The sequence below is a fragment of the Narcine bancroftii genome, chromosome 5, assembly GCF_036971445.1.
Source record: "Narcine bancroftii isolate sNarBan1 chromosome 5, sNarBan1.hap1, whole genome shotgun sequence".
Classification (NCBI taxonomy): Eukaryota; Metazoa; Chordata; class Chondrichthyes; order Torpediniformes; family Narcinidae; genus Narcine; species Narcine bancroftii.
Window position 1 is genome coordinate 145,152,397 of NC_091473.1, and position 15,117 is coordinate 145,167,513.

The 15,117-nt window shown below is 45.2% G+C and overlaps 1 protein-coding gene across 1 annotated transcript in view; it reads right to left on the minus strand.

Annotated features, from left to right (window-relative positions):
- Nucleotides 1-504: 504 nt before the first annotated feature.
- The window catches only part of spata1 (spermatogenesis associated 1), a 48,104-nt gene continuing 33,491 nt past the window's right edge, over nucleotides 505-15,117 (minus strand). The window contains exons 9-12 of the mRNA XM_069939332.1: nucleotides 13,556-13,681; nucleotides 9,943-10,121; nucleotides 5,363-5,461; nucleotides 505-904 (exon numbers count right to left, since the gene is read on the minus strand). Coding sequence (XP_069795433.1) covers nucleotides 776-904; nucleotides 5,363-5,461; nucleotides 9,943-10,121; nucleotides 13,556-13,681 — 533 coding nt within the window. The 3' untranslated portion in view covers nucleotides 505-775. The remainder of the gene's footprint in view (nucleotides 905-5,362; nucleotides 5,462-9,942; nucleotides 10,122-13,555; nucleotides 13,682-15,117) is intronic.

Below are 15,117 nucleotides of genomic sequence, written 5' to 3' on the forward strand. Positions count from 1 at the left end.
ACTCGAACAAGAATGGAAAAACCACAGTAAATGCTGGAGGAACTCAGCTAGCCTCGCAATGCCCATAGGAGGTAAAAATATACAACCGACATTCTGGACTGAGCCCTTCTTCAAGGTAGAAGCCAAAAACAGGCAGGTTTCTGAATTAAAAGACTGGGGAGATGGCAAAAATGGGCAGGGGGAAAAGTGCAGGCCACCAGTCTATTGGATAGAGCCCAAAACACTCCCCAGCCCCCAGTCAATTCTCACCTTTCCTCTCTCCGTTTACCATTCATATCCAAAACACCTTTTCTATTGGTCTGTACTCCTTTCCCTGCCCATTCTTCCCCTCTCCCAATCCTTTTAATTCAGGCACCTGCCTACTTTTTCCATTTGTTCCTTGAAGAAGGGCTGAGGCCCAAAACGTCGATAATATATCTTTACCTCATATGGACACTGTGAGATCAGCTGAGTTCTTTTTTACATGGATAGAATTAAAGCAGGTACAGACTAGGGGGGCCAAGATGGCTATTTCCATACTATAATTTTTGTCTGGTTTAAATCTGCTGCAGGAATCATTCCAAAGCATAACTCTATGGAGAGCATGACAGAAGATGCCCATTTCCATGAAGAGTGGGGATGCAGAGTTAATTCTGATTCGACTCATGCCGGAATTGAACGCTGGTGGAAAGAGAAACCTCTGTTTTGTGTGACGCCAAGGAGATCCCGAAGATTTCACAGTCAAACGCATTGCTTCCTGGTGGATGTGACAACCAGAGGACCGCTTAGTGTCCGGCTAAGCAGCGGCAATGTTCAAGCCATGAGCTGCGAAGCCACTAACCCAGCGAGCGAGAGATGACTGGGCCTTTTTCTGTGCTAGTTCAGCCCGGAGGGCTCGGACGTCCGTCAGCATCTGTTTTCTCAACTGTGAAGACAACAGAAGTGACTGGAATAACTTATTACAAAGAGGTGGCGAATTCCAACTTTAATAAACATTGAACATAGAAATCTGCAGCACAGAACAGGCCCTTCAGCCCACATCACAAGCAGGGTGCGGACGGCACCGGGTGACATGAAAATGACTGTCAATAACATTTTATTTTGCAGAGTTTCAAGATAAATTTATTATTTTTTTATAAAAATAACCCAGTAGTTATTTATAAGAACAAAAACATTTTCGTGAGCCTAGCTCACACAGATCATTGCAGCTACAAGGCTCAAACTTGATGCTCATTTATCTTTTTGAACCTTCTAATGCACTTTGGTCAGAGCATCCCATCCCATCCCCCCCTCTGCCTCCACCCAACTCAGCGCTGCCGCCTCCACCCCGGACATTCAAGGTACACACACCTGTATCTTCTACACTCACACCATGGGTGGAGTGACACCATGAATTACCGCACCGGGTGACACCAAGCCCTGACACCACTGGCTGCGCAGACCTAATAGCTGACACGGTCTAACATTTCCCTACTGCGTAACCATTCCTCTTAGTTCCATGTTCCTCTCTAATCGTCTCTTAAAAGATTCTAATGTCCCCACCTCCACCACTGTTGCTCACAGTGCATTCCATGCACCCACCACTCTCCGTGTGAATAACCTACCCCTTGCATCTCCTCTGTACTTATTCCCAAGCACCTTAAAACTATGCCCCCCTTGTGTTAGCCATTTCAGCCCTGGGGAAAAGCCTCTCATCATAATGGATATAATGGGTGAGGGAGATAGAGGGGAACAGGTTGATGTTGGATATTTGGATTTCCAGAAGGCGTTCGTTAAGGTGCTGCACAAGAGACCTATCAATAAGATACAGATGAATGGAGTCGGGGGAAGTACATTGGCATGGATTAAGGATTGCTTAACTGGCAGGAGGCAGAGAGTCGGGATAAATGAGTGTTTTTCTGATTGGCAGACCATGGTAAGTGGGGTTCCGCAGGGGTTTGTGCTGGGCCCACAGCTGTTCACCATTTACATTGAGGATTTGGAAGAGGGGACAGAGGGTCGTGTAGCCAAGTTTGCAGATGATACTAAGTCGAGGGGAAAAGCAAATTGTACAGAGGATATGGAGAGGCTGCAGAAGGATATAGTTAAGTTAGGTGAGTGGGCAAAGGTCTAGCAGATGGGGTACAGTGTTAGTAAATGCGAGGTCATCCACTTAGACAGCAAAAATAGAAGAGCAAATTATTATTTAAATGGTGAAAGATTGCAGCATGGTGTAGTGCAGAAGGACTTGGGAGGGCTTGTGCATGAAATGCAAAAAGTTGGGTTGCAGGTACAACAGGTTATTAAGAAGTCAAATGAACGTTGGCCTTCATCGCGAGAGGAATTGAATTCCAGAGCAGAGAGGTCATGCTGCAACTGTACAAGGTCCTGGTGAGGTCAGACCTGGAGAACTGCGTACAGTTCTGCTCTTCACACTTGAGGAAGGATATACTTGCCTTGGAGGCCGTCCAGAGGAGATGAGGGGATTGACCTATGAGGAGAGACTAAATCACCTGGGATTATACTCACTCAAATTCCAAAGAATGAGAGGAGATCTTATAGAAACATATAAAATTATGAAAGGACTTGAGAAGATAGAGGCAGGACAATTGTTTTTACCATTAGGTGAGACCAGAACTAGGGGACACGGCCTCAAGATTCAGGGGAGTAGATTTAGGACAGAGATGAGGAAAAACTGTTTTTCCCAGAGAGTCGTAAATCCGTGGAATTCTCTGCCCAGGGAACCAGTTGAGGCAACTTCATTAAAAAATTTAAGGTTCAGTTAAAGCAGGGGTCAGCAATCTTTTAAACCATCAACCTCTTCATGGAATCCTTGATCTCACATCGACTCCCAAGCAGGTAAAATAAATAAATAAATGAATAAATATTATCAATAATAAATTTCTCGATAACCTAGACATTTATTAACTCCTTGGATAGTCCTATCGGCTCCCAGGGGCCAATATAGACCATTTTCCGACCTGACTTGGATAGAATTTTACAAAAGAAATTAATAAAGAGATATGGGGAAAAGGAAGGTGGGTGGAGCCTTGATCTTATTGCATGGTGGAGCAGGCTCGACGGGCCAAATGGCCGGATCCTGCTCCTATTACTTATTCTTATGTTCATTGTGTACACCTCTATCAGCTCATCCCTCATCCTCCACCACTCCAAGAACAGACCAAGTCACTCAGCGTCTCCTCATATAAAAACAATCTCTCCAACACAGACAGCATCCCTGTAATTCTCTTCTGCCAGCGCTTGAAAGCATCCACGTCTTTTATCTTTCTTGTAACGAGGTGACCAGAAATGAACACAAAACTAGAACAAAATAACTCAGAGGTGTACAAGATGACGAGGGGGCATGTATTAGGGTGGGCATCTTTTCTCCTGGGGTGACAACAGCAAATAACAGGGGCCATCTGTTTAAGGGGAGTGGTGGAAAATCTAGGGGAGATGTCAGAAAGTGGTGGGGGCCTGGAATGCATTGGCAGGGGTGGTGGTGGAGGCTGGTGGAGGCATGTTCTTGGTGCCTGATCATGGGTGTGAGATAGGCTATGGACTAGGTTTCCATCTGTCAACATATCATGGGCTGAAGGGTTTCTATGGTTCGATGTTCTAATAACCCACTCAACCTCCCAATAATGAGGCAGGCCCATTTCATTTGAAAGATCAGGACTGGATAAATTCATGAAAGTCACCCACAAGGTAATTTACACATTTTGAATGATTTTGGTTTACTCTAATATGGATCATTTTAAGAGTTTAATAAACAATAAACCACTATTGAAAATAATGAGATAATGATTTCTATTATGTGGATAGGGTGTGTTGAAGAAAGCTTTTAGTACGCTGGCCTTTATAAATCAAAGCATAGAATACAGAAGTTGGGAGGTGATGTTGAGACTATTTCAAGGCATTGGTTAGGCCAAATTTGGAACACTATGTGCAGTTCTGGTCACCGAATTACAGGAAAGATATCAACAAGGGAGAGAGAGTGCAGAGAAGATTTTATGAAATTGTTACCTGGGTTTCAGAATCTAGATTACAAAGAAAGATTGAGCAGATTAGGTCTTTATTCCTTGGAGTGTAGAAGGTTGAGGGGGATTTGATGGAGGTATTTAAGATTATGAGGGGGATAGATAGAGTTGTGGATAGGCTTTTTTCCCTTGAGGGTAGGAGAGATTGAAACAAGAGGTTAGGAGTTAAGGGGCAAAAGTTTAGAAGTAACATGAGAGGAAACTTCTTCCCTCAGAGAGTGGTGGTCATGTGGAATGAGCTTCCGGGAGAAGTAGTGGCGGCAGGGTCCATTTTGTCATTTAAGGAAAAACTGGATAGGTGTATGGATGGGAGGGGAATGGAGGGTTACGGGCAGGGTGCAGGGAGGTGGGACTAGATGAGAGGACTTAGTTCGGTGCGGACTAGAAGGGCTGAGATGGCCTGGTTCCGTTCTGTAATTGTTATTGTTATATGTTTATAGTTTATGAAATAATTTACCAGGATGTTGCCAGCAACTGAGTTACAGGGAAAGGTTAAACAGGTTAGGACTTTACTCCCTGGAGCATAGAAAAATGAGGGAAGATTTGATAGAGGATTTTAAATTATGAGGGGTATACACAGAATAAATGTAGGTCGGCTTTTTCCACTGAGGGAAGGTGAGATACTTAGAGGACATGGATAAAGGGTGAAAGGGGAAAGGTTTATGGGGAACATCTTCACACAGAGAGTGTGGAACGAGCTGCCAGTTGAAGTGGTGAATGCGGGCTCAATTTTAACATTTAAGAGGAATTTGGACAGGTCCATGGATGGGATGGGTATGGAGGGCTATGGACTGGGTGCAGGTCAGTGGGACAAGCCAGAACAATAGTTTGGCACAGACTAGAAAGGGTGAGGGGCCTGATTTTGAGCTGTAACAAAGTTATTTAGCCAGTCTTTCAGCCTCCATAGGAGACAATTGCCGGGAAAAGGGAGAGACAGAACTGAGGGAAGGCGAGTGAGCGAACACCCTCCACCTGCCCCCCCAACCTTCTTCCAGCTGTCTCGCTCCCTTTCCCCGCCTCCTTTCACATTGATTTAATCAATCCTCAAACTCCTCCTTTATCATATCCAATTAACACCTGCTGTTGGTCTGGATTCCTCCCCAGCCGGCACCATTCCTGCTTTTGGGTCATTCTGCTTATTCCTTGAAGAAGGGCTCAGGCCTTCTACAGTGGACAAAAGTTTCATTATATACTACAGTTTAAATGTACGTGACAATAATGGAACCTTCACCAAATCGTCGGCAATGTATCTTTGTCTCTTATGGACGCTGCAGGACTGTCTGATTTCCTCAGCATTTTGGTGTGTTTTTTTTTTAAACCACAATTTGCAGACTTTTGTGCTTCGCACTGAACATATACTGCACCTTTATCTCAATGACCAACTTCATTTGGGCACTTTCCAGTCTGTGGTAAAGTTGATCAATTTCATGCTTGAGGCTCGTAATCTGTACAATGAGTTCATTCTGCAACAGAACATTGGTTGCATTTAGTCGTGGGAGACCGCAGATACTCGAATCTGTAGTTTTAAAAAAAACCATCTGCTGAAGCAACTCTGCAGGTCGAGCGGCATCCGTGGTGGTAGATGGATGCTTGACATTTTGAATTCAAGACCTTGCAATAGAAGGGGAAGAGCCACCCCCACCCCCTCATTGAATCTGTCTATAACTCTACAAATCTCAGGTGAGACCACACTTATTGTGTTCAGTTCTGGTCACCCTCATTACAGGAATGATGTGGAAAATATGGAGAGGGTACAGAGGAGATTTACCTGGATTTTGCCTGGATTGGGAAATAATTCTTAAAGGTTAGCAAAGCTGGGACTTTTCTCTTTGGAGTAATGAGAGGTGACTTAATACTTTACAAAATTCTGAGAGCCATAGATAGGGTGGGCAGCCAGTGCCTGTTTCCCAGGGCAGGAATGGAAAACACTGGGGGACATCTCAACAAAAGGTGCCACTGTTAGCGTGTCGGTTAGCTCCACGCTGTTACAGCGCCAGCGATTGGGACCGGGCTTCGAACCCTGCACTGTCTGTCAGGAGTTTGTACATTCTCCCCATGTCTGCTTTGGTTTTCCTCGGGGGCTCTGGTTTCCTCCCACCGTTCAAAACATACGAGGGGTGTAGGTCAATGGGGTGCAATTGGGCGGCACAGGCTTGTGGGCTGAAATGGCTGTATGTCTAAATTTTTTTTTAAGTGAAAGGAGGGAAGTTTAGGGGAGACATCAGGGGTAAGTTTTTTTTTTAAAAACACAAAAGTTGTGGATGCCTGAAATGCATTGCCAGGGATGGTGGTGGAAGCTGAAACATTAGAGCATTTAAAGAGACTCTTACACACATGGATGGAAGGAAAATAGGTTACAAGATAATATTTTTGGTTGAAATATATAGGTTAGCACAACATTGAGGGTCGAAGGGCCTGTGTTGTGCTGTAATGGTCCATATTCTATAATCGTGCTGCCTTGGAAAAGCAGTCAACACCTTAAAAGACTCATCCCACCCTAGCCACTCTCTTTTCTTACCCAAGAGTAAGACTGTCTGGGTCAGCAGAACGTCGAGCACCGTCACGCTGAGCACTGGTGCACCTACTGTTCACACTACTGACCCACAACTGCCTCACCAGGTCCAGCTCCCACAGAGTCATCAGGTTTGCAGATGGCCCAACAGTCGTTGGCCTCGTCACCAACAAGTTGAAGCTGAACTTCAACGGCCCCACCCCCTCCCCACCGTGGGGAAGAATGTTCATGAATGCGAGATCATGCACCTTCAGATTTGAGGAAAGTCTCTTTCTTGCTGTCATCAGACTCCTGAATGAACCTCATAAAATTATGTTGCCTTTGCTCTATTCTCCCTGTGTTTCTATTGCTGCACCACGTGTCGGATATCTAACTAAACTACTCACAAATCAAACTCTCTCATTGTACCTCGGTACACAAGACATAAGAGCAGAAATAGGCCCTTCAGCCCATCAAGTCTGCCCCACCATTTAATCATGAGCTGATCCAATTCTCCACTCAGCCCCATTTCCCGGCCTTCTCCTTTGATGCCCTGGGTAATCAAGAACCCATCAATCCCTGTCTTAAAACACACATGTGACATTAAACTTGAACTAAGAAAGAATAGTTGCTTCGCAGGTCCCCTTTTACATTTTTCTCCCCCTTGACCTCTGATTTACACTCCCCAACCCTGGGGAAAAGACCGACTTTATCCATGCCCCTCATGATCATAGAAGCCTCCACAAAGTTACCCCTCAGCCTCCTGCATACCAGGGAGAGAAGCTGCACGAGACCCAGTCTCTCCTTGTTACTTAACCCCTGTGGTTTCTTCACCTTTTATGAATAAAAAACAAATCAAAGTGATGGGACACTAGAATCACCTTCTAGAAGGATGAGAGGTGTCTAAATAGAGGTCTACAAGATTCTGAGAGACATAGATAGGGTAGATGGCAGCACTTGTTTCCCAGGACGGGAATAGCAAATACCAGAGGACGTCTGTACAAAGTGAAAAGAGGGAAGTTCAGGGGAGATGTCAGGGTAAGTTTTTTTTTTGGATACACAGAGATAAATGGGTAATTGGAATGCGATGCCGGGTGTGGAACATTTGAGGCATTTAAGAAATACTTAGACAGGCCCATGGATGAAAGAAAAATAGAGGGTTATGAGGTAGGGAGGGTTTATTTTTTTAGTAGGTATGGGTCAGCACAGCATCATGGGATGAAGGGCCTGAACTGAGCTGTAACGCTCTATGCTTAGTTTAGAACTTAAATAGGAGCAGGAGTCGGTCATCCAGCCATCAAATCTGCTCCACTTACCTGCCTGTTCCCCTGAATTCCCTTACAATGCAAAAATCTGCCTGTGCCTTAAATACATTTAATGAGGCAGCCGCTCTTATTTGCAGAGAATTCCACAGAGTCGCCGCTCTTAGGGAGCACCAGTTCCTCCTCACCTCTTTCCGAAATGTATTCCCCCCCTCCCCCCCACCGAATCCGGAGGTTCTGTCGCCTGGATCTAGTCTGACTGCAATTAACTTTGCAGCAAGGAAAGTTAGTTAATGGAAGGGGCGGGGGAAAGCAGATGAGGTGGCAAAAGGTTCTTTTGCCATTGACCGGCCAGAATCTGAACTTAACTGGTTCCAATTAATTCCAGAAAATTTAAACACGGTTCTGTACATAGGACCACAGGATGAGGGAGACCAGAACAAAGGGAGCACACATATTTCAAGCACTTGACATCATTGCACGTTTTTAATTAATTAATAAATTTAATTACTTGATTAATTAAGACTTACAGCTCGTTTACAGGCCCTTCCAGCCCACGAGTCCGTGCCACCCCATTAACCTACAACCCCCAGTGCGCTTTGAATGGTGGGAGGAAACTGGAGCCCCCGGGAAAAGCCCACGCAGAGAGAACTCCTTACAGACAGCGTGGGGTTCGAAACTGGGTCGCTGGCCCTGTAACAGCATTGCGCTGACCTCAATCCTCACCCTGCTGCCCTAATTTATTGAGAAAATAACAATATACTAGAGCAGAGACTTATCGAGGGGAAATCAGGTTTTGCAGGAATGTGTTTGAGTTCCCCTAGGTTGTGTCAAGAAGAGTGGGTGAGGGGGATCCGAAGGCTTTCAATGAGGCCTCAAAGCACAGGCTGGTCAACAACGTTGGAACACCTTGAATCCGTGCTAATGCACTAGTGTGGGTGGAGAACTGGCAAAAAGATTTTAAACACAGCAAAGAATAGGAGTAATCTCTTCAATGTGTCTTCTAAAGCACAGGTGGAAGTTTGTGTAGAGTTAAGTGCAACGCTGTTACAGCGCCGGCGATCAGGACTGGGGTTTACTGTCTGTAAGGAGTTTGTACGTTCTCCCAGTGTCTGCGTGGGTTTTCCCCGGAGGCTCCGGTTTCCTCCCACCACTCAAAACGTGCCAGGGGTTGTAGGGAATTGGGCAGCATGGGCTCGTGGGCCAGAAGGGCCTGTTAGCATGCTGTATGTCTGAATGTAAATTTAAAGCCTCTTCTCCTCCCTGTAATGGACAAGCAGAACTGCACATAACAATTTCTGGATTTGTAGCATCTCAAGCAGAGCAGCTTCACTCATCTATCCCCACTACTAGCCCCCCACCCCACCCCACCCCTCAAACCTTTCCAGTCCCTTTACGCTGAATCTTCTCCAAAACCTTTCCTGTCTTTACAATCAGGAGTTGTGAACACATCTCAGGCCATCACACAAACCAACCTCCCCTCCCACCATTCCATCAATCCCTCCTGCTCTCTTGGGAAGGCTGCCAGCATTTTAAAGGAACAATCCACTCAGGTCATACGATCTCCTTAACCTCCCCCCACCCCACCGCCCATTGGGCAGGATACAATCTAGAAAACACAGAACTCCAGATTCATGAACATTTTCTTTCCTTCTGTAATCTTTCTCTTAAACAGACCCCTCACTGTTTCTATCACCCTTGCTCTTTGACTCTGTAACCCAGTGGTTCTCAACCTTTTCCTTTCCACTCACATCCCACTTTAAGTAATCCCTCTGCCGTCGGTGCCCCGAGATTAGTAAGGGATGGCTTAAGGTGGGATGTGGGTGGGAAGGGAAGGTTGAGAATCACTGCTCTAGACCCAATTGTTACGGAAATATTTGGCTGGAGAAAAATGGTCACAGAACACCGATGGCCTAGGGATTGCTTAAAGTGGGGTGTGATGGAAAGAAAAGGGTTGAGAACCACTGGAGAGTTGATGGTAGGGGTCTTAAAAGCATCGATCTTGGAGGGGTGGGATCCAGCTCCACAGCTCATTGAAAGGGCCAGACAAGTGGTGATGGAGAAGGCATACGAGATGTTGGGGTTCATGGCGGCAGGTGGGAGGGGGAGAGATCATCATGGTGGGAGGGGACGGGAATTGGAGAACTGGTGGAGAGGGGGACGGGAGTATGGAGGGGCCTCCAGCCTTTACTTTAGAATGGCTGGCGCTGGCCGACTTCCCCCGCCGGTCCCGGGACTCTCGCGCAGCCAGCTGATGCAGACGTTTCAGGTGGCACGTCTCCAATTCCTGCCACAGCTTCCTGGACGTTTCTTCCAGCAGGCCTGTTGCTTTCTTTGAATTGAAGTATCGCTTTTTCCAGTTGTTCCGAGCTGGCAAACGAAGAACAACGGGGCAAAGTTGGAAGTCGGTCCACAGCGCAATTCTCTCTCATTATACTCCACAATATGGGAAGGATATGGAAGCTTATGCAGAAGGTGCAGAGGAGATTTACCAGGATGTGGCCTGGTTATGAGGTAAGGTTAGCAGAGCTAGGACTTTTCCCCTTGGGAGTGTGGAAGGATGAGAGTAGACCTGAGGGAGGTCTACAAGATTATGAGAGGATAGAGAGGGTGGTCAGCCAGCGCCTGTTTCCCAGGATGGGATTAGCAAACACCAGAGGACATGTATAACATGAAGGGAGAGAGGTTTAGGAGAGACATCAGGGGTAAGTTTTTTTTTTTAAAAATACACAGAGAGTTGTGGGTCCCTGGAATGTTTTCCCAGGGATGGTGGTGGAGGCTGAAACATTGGGGGCATTTAAGAGATTCTTAGGCACATGGATGGAAGAAAACTATAGGGTAGGGAGGGTTTTGTTCATTTTTGGTAGGAATATATAGTTTGGCACATTTAAGGGCCGAAGGGTCTGTACTGTTGTGTTCTATGCTTAAATGCACAGAATGGCGGGTACCTGGAACACAGTGCTGGAGAGGTGGTGGGACAGAACATTTTTGAGGCATTTAGATGGAGACACGAGAATAGATGGCGTATATAAAATTACAAGAGACTAAAAAAAAAAGGATTTATAAAAATCAAAAATCTGATGGGAGAAAGATTTAAATATACAAATTCAGGAGGGGATTTGGTCAAAATTATGTTATGAAAATATTCCCAAGGACACTCAGGGAGGCTAGTGGACAGATAGTGGGGCCATTAACAGAGATATTTAGGATGTCACTGGCCACGGGGGTGGTGCCAAAGGATTGGAGGGTGGGACATGTGGTTCCACTGTTTAAGAAAGGGTCTAAATGTAAACCTGGGAATTATAGGCCTGTGAGTCTGACGTCTGTGGTGGGTAAGTTGATGGAAAGTGTTCTGAGGGATGGCATTTACAAATATTTGGAAGAACAGGGATTGATAGGGAGTAATCAGCATGGTTTTGTCAGGGTAGGTCATGCTTGACAAACCTGATTGAGTTTTTCGAGAGGGTTACAAAAAAGGTTGATGAAGGGAAAGCTGTGGATGTTGTCTATTTAGACTTTAGTAAAGCTTTTGACAAAGTTCCCCACAGGAGGTTAGGAAAAAAGGTGGAGGCATTAGGTATAAATGAGGAGGTAGTGAAATGGATTCAGCAATGGTTGGATGGGAGGCGTCAGAGAGTAGTGGTAGAAAATTGTTTGTCCAATTGGAGGCCGGTGACTAGTGGAGTTCCTCAGGGATCGGTCCTCGGTCCACTATTGTTTGTTATATATATTAACGATCTGGAAGTAGGGGTGAGAATTGGATAAGCAAGTTTGCGGATGATACAAAGATTGGTGGTGTTGTGGACAGTGAGGAAGATTACCGTAGATTAAAAGGTGATTTAGGAAGGCTGGAGGTGTGGGCTGAGAAATGGCTGATGGAATTTAATACAGTTAAGTGTGAGGTGCTGCATTTTGGAAAGGCAAATCTAAATAGGTCATATGCATTAAATGGTAGGCTATTGAGATGTGCAGGGCAACAAAGGGATTTAGGAGTTGTGGTAAATAGTACCCTCAAGACTGATACTCAGGTAGATGGTGTGGTGAAGAAGCCATTTGGAATGTTGGCCTTCATAAATCGGAGTATTGAATTCAAGAGTAGGGAGGTTATGATGAAATTGTACAAGGCATTGTTGAGGCCAAATTTGGAGTACTGTGTACAGTTTTGGTCACCAAATTATAGGAAAGATATGAACAAAATAGAGAGAGTGCAGAGAAGGTTCACGAGAATGTTGACAGGATTTCAAGGTTTGAGTTACAGGGAAAGGTTGTGCAGACTAGGGCTTTTTTCTCTAGAGCGTAGAAGATTGAGGGGGGACTTGATAGAGGTGTTTAAGATTTTAAAAGGGACAGACAGAGTAAACGTGGATAGGCTTTTTCAATTAAGAGTGGGGGAGATTCAAACTAGAGGGCATGGTTTAAGATTGAAGGGGGAAAATTATAAGGGGAACATGAGGGGAAATTTCTTTACGCAAAGGGTGGTAGGGATGTGGAATGAACTTCCGACAGACGTGGTCGAGGCGGGATCATTGGTTACATTTAAGGAAAGACTGGATCGTTACATGGAGAGGAGGGGTCTAGAGGGGTATGGACCGGGTGCTGGGCAGTGGGACGAGGAGGGTGGGGATTTGTTACGGCATGGACTAGTAGGGCCGAACTGGCCTGTTCTGTGCTGTAAGTGGTTATATGGTTATAAAATGTTACAAATACAGTAAATGTTAGATATCAAATAGTATTAATTGTATTAAAACTCCACACAAGTTAAATGGACTTAATTCTAATTATTCAAAGAAGTGTTTTCGATGTGCAAAAGAAATAGGGACCTTTTTGCATTCAGTGTGGTCTTATGAAAAAGTGGAAAGGTTTGGGAATTAACTGAGTTTATTATTAGAGCAAATTATGAAGTTAAAGATACCAAAGGATCCAAGAATATTTTGACTTGAAGATATTTATGAAAAGGATATAAAATTGAAATTGGACAAATACCAAGAAAATTTTTGAAGTTTTGCAATAGCAACTGCAATGTCTCATGATATCATGGAAGGAGGTTTTGAAGCAGGAACATTATTTAAGGAAAGACTGGATAGTTATGTGGAGAGGAGAGGACTGGAGGGGTATGGACCGGGTGCTGGTCAGTGGGACTAGGAGGGTGGGGATTTGTTATGGCATGGACTAGTAGGGTCGAACTGGCCTGTTCTGTGCTCTGTGCTGTATATGGTTATATGATAGAGAAGTGTTGTTAAGAAGATGGTATAATGAGATGTGAAATTGTATACCTTTGGAAAAAATTACATATAGTTTAAGGAATAGAATTGAATTTTTTTTTAATAGTATTTGGGAACTATATATGGATTTTATGGATAATTTTCCATCCCCCTCTTCTATCTTATCCACTCCTCTTAATTAGAAATTTTTAATAACAATTAATGATTGCATATGCTAATATTATTTCATATTAAATGGTAAATGTTTCTTTTCTTTCTCTTTCTTACTTTTGGGTGGGGTGGGGGGGGAATGGGGAGAAAAATATAAAAGTTTTTTTTGTATCACTGACTATGGATATTTGATTAATGTTTTATTCATTTTTTTCTTCCTGAAATGTTGCAAATAATTAAATAAAAGAAAGGATGAGCTGGCATTGTCGAGGGTTCAGAGAAGATTCACGAGGATGATTCCTGGAATGAAGCGATTAGCGTATGAGCAACGCTTAATGGCTCTTGGACTGTATTCCTTAGAGTTTAAAAATTGGGGGAGTTGGGTGGGGGTGGGGGGGGGGGACCTCAGAGAAGCATTTGAAAATTGCTCACCTTGGTTTTGTCTGAGTCGGTTCTGGGACAACAAGGCTCTGGTCGTCTTCACCAGCTCTTCCCTGCTCTTTGCAAGGCATTTCCTTTCCTGTTTAACAGCATTAATCTGAGCAATAAATTCTTCCCCTTTGTGGGTGGGGGTGGGGGGGAGGAGGTGGTGGAAATAACACGCAACATTAAGAGAAAGATCATAAACTCTGAAAATGATGAAGAAAATACTCAGATTAATACCAACACAATAGTCATCATGAATAAAGCACGTCAGCGCCTCGATTTCCTCAGGAGTCTGTGAAGGTCTGGTGTGACACCCGAAACCCTGGCAAATTTCCACAGAGGTGTGGTGGAAAGTGCGCTGACCGGCTGCATCGCAGTCTGGTACGGGGACACCAATAACCCTGAGCGTAAACCCTCGCAAAAGGTAGTGTACACAGCCCAGGACATCACAGATAAAACCCTCCCCACTATTGAGTACATCTACAGAGAACCCTGGCGTTGAAGAGCAGCAACAGCAATCATCAAGGACCCACACCACCCAGCATGCACTCTGTTCTTGCTGCTACCATCAGGAAAGAGGTCTCGGTGCCACAAGACTCGCACCACCAGGTTCAGGGACAGCTGCCTCCCCCTCCACCATCAGACCCTCAACGACAAACTCAATCAGGGACTCATTTACGGACTCTTGCGCACTTTGTTTAGTACTGAATATTTATTTTCTGTGTTGCTCAGTTTGTTTCTTCTTTCTTCTTTGGCTTGGCTTCACGGACGAAGATTTATGGAGGGGGTAAATGTCCACGTCAGCTGCAGGCTCGTTTGTGGCTGACAAGTCCGATGTGGGACAGGCAGACACGGTTGCAGGGGAAAATTGGTTGGTTGGGGTTGGGTGTTGGGTTTTTCCTCCTTTGCTTTTTGTCAGTGAGGTGGGCTCTGCGGTCTTCTTCAAAGGAGGTTGCTGCCCGCCGAACTGTGAGGCGCCAAGATGCACGGTTTGAGGCGATATCAGCCCACTGGCGGTGGTCAATGTGGCAGGCACCAAGAGATTTCTTTAGGCAGTCCTTGTACCTCTTCTTTGGTGCACCTCTGTCATGGTGGCCAGTGGAGGGCTCGCCATATAACACGATCTTGGGAAGGCGATGGTCCTCCATTCTGGAGACGTGACCCATCCAGCGCAGCTGGATCTTCAGCAGCGTGGACTCGATGCTGTTGACCTCTGCCATCTCGAGTACTTCGACGTTAGGGATGAAAGCGCTCCAATGGATGTTGAGGATGGAGCGGAGACAACGCTGGTGGAAGCGTTCTAGGAGCATACCGGTAGAGGACCCATGATTCGGAGCCGAACAGGAGTGTGGGTATGACAACGGCTCTGTATACGCTTATCTTTGTGAGGTTTTTCAGTTGGTTGTTTTTCCAGACTCTTTTGTGTAGTCTTCCAAAGGCGCTATTTGCCTTGGCGAGTCTGTTGTCTATCTCATGCCTCTCATTTATACACATACTTTTTCTTGACTTCAGTTTAAAGTTACCAATCAGTAGTAATTCTGCTGCACCCATAGAAAAAGAACCCCAGG